This window comes from Gadus chalcogrammus, chromosome 15, assembly GCF_026213295.1.
Source record: "Gadus chalcogrammus isolate NIFS_2021 chromosome 15, NIFS_Gcha_1.0, whole genome shotgun sequence".
NCBI lineage: Eukaryota > Metazoa > Chordata > Actinopteri > Gadiformes > Gadidae > Gadus > Gadus chalcogrammus.
Genome location: NC_079426.1, coordinates 3,388,042 through 3,396,786, shown reverse-complemented (window position 1 = coordinate 3,396,786; position 8,745 = coordinate 3,388,042). Strand labels below are relative to the sequence as shown.

The 8,745-nt window shown below is 41.4% G+C and overlaps 1 protein-coding gene across 1 annotated transcript; it reads left to right on the top strand.

Annotated features, from left to right (window-relative positions):
• Positions 1 to 704: 704 nt before the first annotated feature.
• kcnk1b (potassium channel, subfamily K, member 1b) lies at positions 705 to 8,037 on the top strand. Its single transcript, XM_056609216.1, has 3 exons — positions 705 to 1,315; positions 3,310 to 3,705; positions 5,623 to 8,037. Exons 1-3 carry the CDS (start codon positions 961 to 963, stop codon positions 5,877 to 5,879), a joined length of 1,008 nt encoding a protein of 335 aa, XP_056465191.1. The 5' UTR covers positions 705 to 960; the 3' UTR covers positions 5,880 to 8,037.
• The last annotated feature ends 708 nt before the right edge of the window (positions 8,038 to 8,745 follow it).

Sequence of the window (8,745 nt, the reverse complement as noted above, 5' to 3'; positions counted from 1 at the left end):
TCATCATTCAATTAGAAAATCAGAACATAACTTTAGTGTAGATCTCAAATATTCTGCATGTATCTGTGTATCTAGGAAAACCTCAATATTACGTTTAGGTCGAATGATGTTATTCAACGCAATACACAATTCGTTTTAATTTGAGTCCCATTGATGGAAAACTTTTTAAAAATGAAGGCACATTGCTGAGCCATACTGATGAAGAAAGAATAGCAATTGTTGATTTTAGGTTAGTAATACTATAATATTATATACTATGTCAAGGTGCATGGGGCCATACAAATCTAAATCCATGAAAACCTAAGAAAAAGTAATAACGATACATCTACGATGATCTTACAGCATCCTATTCCATTCAGTTTGTCATGCTCTGCGCAGACTCATTGGACTGTACGGATTACATTTCCACCTGTGTGGTCTAGTTTCCCTTGCAGTTAAAGACCTTGTTCTAGTATTTCAGGGGGAGGAAAAACCAAAAAAATAAAATAATAATATAAAATAGATAAACTCCTAGGATACACCTTCTCAGAGAGGACTTCTCTGACCCAAACCAAAAATGTAATTATCAACAATAGTTCATTTCTGGCCAATGCCTTCTATTTTTACCATAACTTTCGATTGACTACAGTTTCCCAGAAATTAATTGTCGTCTGTTCCTGATGTTGAGGTCTTTAGGTTTCTAGTCGTCGGTCGCCTGCTTGGGAGGATAGAGAGAGAGGGGCCGTCCTACGTCACTCGGCCCTCCCTGTCTCAGCAGCAGCAGCAGCAGCAGCCCGCCACATAGCAGCACCGCCGCGGCAGCAGGTCCAGAGAGGCGGAAGAGACTCATCCCCACCTCCAGTCCAGGCCCAGTGGATCGATACCCAAAACCCAGACCGCGTCGTTAGGCCTCACTCAAGCGAAATAGCCTTGAAATATCTGCTCTATACTCTGCGATTTGTGAGCGGCAGAGGACTCGAAATGCTTCAATGTCTGAGTAGCAGTTCGTGTGTGCGCCTGGTCCAGACTCATAGGTCGACATGGTATTTTTTATTTCTAGTGTTGGGTTATTTTCTGTATCTTATCTTCGGCGCGGTGGTGTTCTCCTCGGTCGAGCTGCCGTACGAGGACCTCCTGCGACAGGAGTTGCGGGCGGTCAAAAAGCAATTCCTCCAGGAGAATCCGTGTTTGACTGAAGATCGGCTGGAAAAGTTTTTAGAGAAAGCCCTGGAAGCCAGTAATTATGGGGTGTCCGTCCTCAATAACGCGTCGGCCAACTGGAATTGGGACTTCACCTCTGCGCTGTTTTTCGCCAGCACCGTGCTGTCCACCACAGGTGAGTCGCAGATGGCTTTACTCGGGGCCCACATCGCATAGGGTTAGTTTACATTATCTGCTGTTTTAATTTTGTATGCAGGTACTAATTGTTGCTTAGCACCCAACTTCAACATTTTTGGAAATGTAAGGAATTTACATTATAAGGAACATCTGCTCTTGCTCTTTTTCTGAAGAGTTGCCAAACAGGATCATGCATGCAGCAGCAGCATTGCCGGAGAGACAGTTTCTTTGTGGTGGGCGGAAATAGCACCAGGTGACGTTCATAGGTAGTGTTATTGGAGTAGGCTAGGCCTATTATCTTCGCTATTTCTTTTTTCCCTTTGTTGTCTGACTGTTATTTTAGGTGAGTGACTCCAGGGGAGTCATCTCAGTGGAAATCAGACCTCTAAACGATTTTAAATATAAACCCTAACACAAGTATGACATGTCATCTAAAGGCAAAAATGTCTGTGTCCAATAATGGTAAAGCTCTTGACTATATTAGTCCACTATTTGATCTCAAATCATCAGCCCAGTTTAGTTCAACCAATGGTCCGCCCAGTTTCTGTTAATAGATCCATCAAGTTTCAGTTAAACGCAATGACATTTTGTCCTTGCTAATGCTTGTGTGCCAGCTAGACCCGCATCAGTGGGTTGGAACAGCTTATCCTTGATAATATTGTGCATGTAGAGAGTGAGACGGCTCCTTGTCTTATCTAGCGTTTTGCAAGAGGTAGTGGTAGCTGATCCTTTGTGGGCAAAGCAACCCAAGATCTTGTCTTGTATTATAAGACAGCAGTTATCAGTGAGGTTTCACAAGGTATGTACACTTAACGTCTTCAGACTCCCTGGCCGCTAACTGTGTGTGTGGGTGTGGGTGTGTGTTTGTCTTATTACGCACCTTAGCCACATATTCGCCTCATGTTCTTTTATAGTTTCATAATACATTTGTTTGCATTCCTGCTTACTGTGCTGGTAACTGGTTATGCACCCACCCATCCCATAACGTTTTATACCTCTCAATTTCATTGCCTCACGTATCCAGAACTGAATAATCAGAATGACAACAAAAATGAGATTATCTGAGGAGCAATGCATGCTTCAACTGAAATTATGTATTATGTATGACTGATGTATTCACATTAAATGTTAACTATGTAGAGTTTCTAAAAACAACAAAAACCAGACACATACTGCTAACCTTAATAGGCTGATGTGTGTGTATAGGGAAGTGTGGACTGTGGGTTTTGGTCCAAAGTTGTTTTTGCCTAGGCTGTTGTTCAGTTCACACTTCTGTTGTGAACAGTTGTGAACAGTTGTGAACTTCAGTTTTCTGGTTTTCAGGGCCTAATTAAGCTAGCTCCCCACCATACTTCTGCTTGACTACCGCGTGTCAAAGTCTAACAGCTTCAGAAGTGTTACATTCACTATCTATAGGTCACACACAGACACTTTACCCACATTGTCTGTTGAAACCAAACCAAATAGGGCATAATTGAAGGTAGAAATTGCATGAGAATAATAATAATAATCTGAAACCCCCTGACATTGACAGAAACATAATCTTGTTGTGTCAAATGGCAGAATGGATTTTGTGTCCATCAGTGCTGAGTGTAAGCATGCAGCCGGAGGCCGCATTGACCTTTTTATGTTAAATTAATATTAATAAAGCTCACCTTTTTGGTGACTAATGCAAGTATGGCTTCTTTTTTTCCCCCAAATGTTTAACATATAACCAGCATAATTCCACATAACAAAATTTGTAACAAAATACTATTTCAATATATTTGTACAGCATATTTACAACTAGTCTGCACAAATAAATTCGTGATTACTCTGTAAACATTTGACATTCACTAGTCACATGTTTTGGGGAGTTGCTTTGGCGGAAGGGCTGAAGGAGGGGCTGGGTTCCTTCAATGGATACTGTCAAATCTTGGGGAATAAAGGCAATCCTCATGTTACGCACAACATGCTAACGACATGCATATTCCTGTGTGCGTCTCCTCCTAGGCTACGGCCACACCGTGCCGCTGTCCGACGGCGGCAAGGCCTTCTGCATCATCTACTCGGTGATGGGCATCCCCTTCACCCTCCTCTTCCTCACCGCTGTGGTGCAGAGGATCATGGTCTTCAGCACGCATCGGCCCGTCATGTACATCCACACCCAGTGGGGTCTCTCAAAGTCCTTCGTGGCCGTGGTCCACGCCACCCTGCTGGCCACCGTGGCCGTCACCTGCTTCTTCTTCGTCCCCGCCATCATCTTCTCAGCGCTGGAGGGCAACTGGAACTTCCTGGAGTCCTTCTACTTCTGCTTCATCTCCCTCAGCACCATCGGCCTGGGAGACTACGTACCGGGAGAGGGGTCCAACCAGAGGTTCAGAGAGCTCTACAAAGTGGGCATCACCGGTGAGTGGAGTGGCGCCGATTCCCCTCGAAAATCGGCCTAGCGTTCCCGTTAGGTTAAATGTCAACATGAGTTTGTATGAGTAATATGCTTTGCTTTCGACTTTAATAGTCGAAGCGTTCCAGAAATAGGTTGGGCTCGTCTGAATGGCCCGTATTTGTATGGCTCGGTGACGTTGGTACACATCATATTTGTTGTCCCCCCCTACCCTTTTTAAAGAAAGACATTTGTAACAACTTCTGTTATAAGCAGCGTAGCCTCACAAACATGCCGTGTTTGTGACAAGCAAGTCTGGCTCTGTGTCTAAAAATAACTGGACCTAGTACAGAGCCCTCAAAGGGAGGAAACAAGCAGATGTCTGCTTGGACCTTGGTGACGTCCAGAGTCCTGGCGAACGTCATTGAGAAAAGCCTGCCATGTGTTGGAACAGAGAAGCAAGGAGGTCTGGCCTCCTCATGAAACGTGGGCGTTTAAATACATTTGCCGGAAGTGAATATTAATAGCCCCGCCTCCCCTTTCAATAGTAATGTGTGGGTCTGAAGACCGTTCAGCCTGGTATGACTTGGGTTTCAGAGTGTTGTCGAAGAACGAGCACACCAACCTGACTGGTCGGACACGTCTTTTACGTCATGTGACAGAATGGATTTAAATGCTTGATGGGCCTCACCATCATGGTTGTGTGAATTTCTATGCTGACGGGAAGCCTAAAGCATATGAATGGAATGCATATTTCATTGACATTTTCTATCATTCACGTTTGGATTTGTATGAAGTGATGTTGTGCAGCCTTTGATGTGAAAATCCGCTACTGCCCTCTTGTGGCAGTACAATGATCAGCTTTTACCTTTTTGATGAGAAAACATAACATTTCATGTCGTTTTCTAATAAAGAAACATTTTGAAGAAATAAGAGCAAAAAAAAAGGGCAAGAAAGAATGAAGCCGCCCTTTTGTGTATGCTGCCATACCCTACCCCAAGTTATCTGAAACTTCCTCTCAATGGACTTCATGACCCTTGTTAATCACTTCCACCGTGGTCAATGCTCTGGGCTGATTGTATTATCTCATAACCTAAATGATTGTCAAGTCAAAGATTAATCATTGGACACGTCAAAACTTTCTGCATTGGTCGGCGTTCAAAGGGTTTATCTAACCTTTTCATTGCTTTCATTTCGCCTCCATTTGTCTATTTTCATTTGAATGCCATCTGGCATGTGTTCCCATTAGAGTTTGCGTGTATTTTCTCTTTTGAGGACACGCTGTTCTAACTTGGGCGTGTTGTTTACAATGCATATATTAAATCCTGCCCCGGGTATGTTTTCTCTATAGCAGTCTCTAGTGGTTGAGTTGTAGCGCAGAAGTGTACCACAAAAAACTCCCTTAAGGTTTTGACTCGTGGATAGGAGTTTCTTACTTGACAAACTTATATCATATAGGGGGGGGGGCCTACATATATATATATATATATATATATGTCTTCTAAAGCGTATATTTCTGATGGAGCACAGTGTTTCCCCCAGCACTGTGTTGTTAAGGCGGCCGCCTTAACAACAATAGGGCCCCGCCTTGACTGCCAATGTATATCTATAAAAAAATAAAGAAATGCATTAACAAAGTAGAAAACTCTCGTAGGGAAAGAAAACATACTTCCATCAGGTGTAAAAAATAAAGATCAATAATGCATCGGTAATACTGTTCACAACAATGGTCGTGCCCCCCCCCCCCCCCCACTTGACCACCTTGACTAAGACATTTACTGGGGGAAACAGTGGAGCATATAGCTGCAGTAGAAAAACAGTGCAGGTTTACTGTATGTCTTTGTATAATAATAACAGTAGTTTTTAGTTTTTTTTAATATCTTAATGCATCACCATACATGTACAAAACTCTTGCGTCTCCTCCCTGGGTTTGGTCCTACCAGTGTACCTACTGCTGGGGCTGGTGGTGATGCTGGTGGTACTGGAGACCTTCTGCGAGCTGCAGCAGCTGAAGCAGCTGAGGAAGATGTTCTACCTGAGGAAGCAGAAGCCCCAGGACCGCCTGGCCATCCTGGAGCACGACCAGCTGTCCTTCACCACCACCGTCGTCGCCACTCCGTCGTACGAGGACAAAACCCGCCACTTTCTCGGTGTGCCGGTGCTGACCTCGCCCGGGGGAGACGACCCGATGATCCAGTAGGGGGCGCTGTACGACCGGCAGCCTTCTTAGTTTTTACGTTCATGACGGTAGGAAGTAGCAGATACTAGCCAGGTGTTCATATAATGGATATTGTATCACAGTGGTGTGCGTTTTACAATAGAATCCCACGGCTTTGACACTTTGAGTTGCGGATACTTATTAGTCTTTTGTTATTTAAATGGGAAACCAGAAGCAGCATAAGCACATCTTCATGGAAGTGTAACCCTGAGAATGTCTGTTTCGTGGATTTCCTTTGTGTCCACAGGAAGGCCTCATCATGAGGTTTGAAAGAGGAGTCTAGATGAGCGGGCTCATTTTATGCATCAGCCGCGCTAACTAAAAGGAATTCAATAGAATTAGAGAATTTGAAACACTAAACATATAGAATATAGTCCTTAAGGGATATTTCACAGCTAGGCAAGTCTACATGTAAAATGATGCGCAGGTACACTGTATAGTTATTTACACACTGAAAGACGCGAGACGTGACAAACTGTACTTTGTGTTTATTTAAGAAAAAAAGGGGCACATTGCATTAATTTAACTTTTTTCATAACCACAGCTTTTATTGTAGGTAATTTCATTATTTCTTCAATGCATAGTTCAAAGTATGAAGTTAGATAACAATTTTGCGATAGTGCTAGTAAGCTTACCAAATGTATTCACCTATTAACTGCCAATTGAATCTTAATACAGGGTCAGTACACTGCTTAAGTCAGGAGCAATTAATCAACTCAAACTTTAATTTAAGCAATTGGTACTTATAATAGTGCTATAAACATTTAAATGACACGTAAATGCCAATTAAAGGGAAATTACTTGACCTATACTTATCTGCAGAAATATTGTTGGCCTTTTTATATGTGTTCAAAGTTCTGGTTAAACACCACAATCACATTATGAATTGTAAGGTTTATGGGATGTTGAAATGAGTGGTGAGACAATTTCAATAATGTTCATTATTTAAGCACAATAATTCACATGATGTATGTGAAAGGGTTTTGTGTATAAATGATGAAGAGAGTTATATGTTGTGCTCTCGACAGGATAGTATTTTATTTAGTTGCTCATTTATAAAAAGGTAAACAACCTCAATTAAAACTATTTTTTCTAAGCGTGAAAGGAAAGAATATTTTTTTTTACAAGTCTTAAGGGACATTTGAAAAAGGGATATTTTGTATGTTATGGCATCATTTGCATTCAAGAGAAAAGCGTGCATTAAAACTTGAAAGTAATAATCAAAAGTCAATTAGAAGTCAATCACATCTTATTTTGAACCGTCAAATGTTTGTTTGTTTGTGTCTGTATGTTTATTTAAGAGTTTGACATCAGGGAAAGTAATTATGTGCAAATAAATGGAAAGACTGTCTGTATGCATATCTTTAAATCGTGGAATTTCCAGTCAGAGAAATACATTTTTGTAGAAAAGTAGAGGAGCATGTTAGAATGCTTGCCCTCACTCATCATTCCTGTTTCAGTTGGAAGTCAAACATTGCACATGGCTATGCTGCAGTTGTTTTGTTGTAGCGTGAACTCAGCTCTGAATACTGTTTGCTGAATACATGGTGTCGTCGCTCTGATACATTAGTACTGTAGCTGTTGAAATGGTCTTGAGTCTGAATGGCAGCAGACCCGCTGTGTCACCTTGATGTTCTACAGGCCTGCTTTATTTGGATCCGTTGATGTCGTGTTTGTGTTTAAGACTTATGGTTTGTAGGTAGACGGAGGTGCTGTGAATCCATGCCATAAATGTTCTTTAAGCACCAACTGGATGTCTGTTATGTGGAGGGCCATTATGGGTCTCATATAGTGCTTTACATACCACCAACCTTAAAATATGAGGCATATGCATAAGTTTTTATTGTCGCGATAAGAATTGTTGTTGTTTTATCGGTTTGTGGATCAGAGTAGCATATGCATCTGCAAACATTTCAGCTGTGTTAGATATACTTTCAGTGTTTGTCGTTGTGGAGTTAGTCTTAAAAAGATGGACATCTGCATACTGTATACAGTGATAAGTATAGTAAGACACTGCAATATCATTATTGTTCAAATAAAAATGTACAGGACATGGATAGACAAAATGTGAATGCAAATAGCTTAAGTAAAATACAATAAAATGAATTGAAAGATTGTTGTCGTCTGTCTTTTTTTATGTCTTCCTTGTTATCTAAGGAATAACTATCTCGACTCTTTGGACAATATCTTGCATCACATGTATGATTCATGCTTTTATAAGCCATATGTTTTACCTATATCCAGTTGATAATGTAACTGACTTGCAGAGTAGAGTTTTTCTAATCAGTTTGAGAGGTGGCAGGGGCATGATGTTTGGGGGAGACATGGGAGAGAGACATATCTATACTACATTGAAACTGAATAATGATAATGCGATGGGCATAATTTTGAATGATTATCAACAAAGAAAACACTTACATTTGTTGGTTTCGATCCTGTAGCATCTTTCGCCCGCCATCTTACCTAAGACTTACTAGTACTTTTTTTTAATTACTACTAATTAGTAGTAGTACCAAAAACGGTGCATTAATTAACCACTTTTTTAACATTAGTTAATGCCCCATTACTATATACGATTTGCATAAGTGTTTGTGTTGGGGTAAGGCTTTGCACATAAATGTGCTATATTAAAAACAATGTATTCCACTGCACTTTCAACTGATTACCCAGCATGCAGCAGCAGGGTCCCGCCGCTCGCCAGGTGGACCAAAGCACATGGTGATGGTGACCTTCGGTGGAGGACAGCTGAAGCAACCATTGGACAATTTATCAATTTTATGGTAGGGATGTCATGATGACTTGAACAATTACGCACGCACACATTCACAAACACGAAAGAGATGTATAA

What these genes read in the sequence shown, in the direction of transcription:
- kcnk1b (XM_056609216.1), top strand. Translation starts at nt 961, where the DNA reads ATGCTTCAATGTCTGAGTAGCAGTTCGTGTGTGCGCCTGGTCCAGACT. An exon ending in CACCGTGCTGTCCACCACAG is followed by an intron (nt 1,316 to 3,309) that starts GTGAGTCGCAGA and finishes GTCTCCTCCTAG; the next exon opens with GCTACGGCCACACCGTGCCG. An exon ending in CTACAAAGTGGGCATCACCG is followed by an intron (nt 3,706 to 5,622) that starts GTGAGTGGAGTG and finishes TGGTCCTACCAG; the next exon opens with TGTACCTACTGCTGGGGCTG.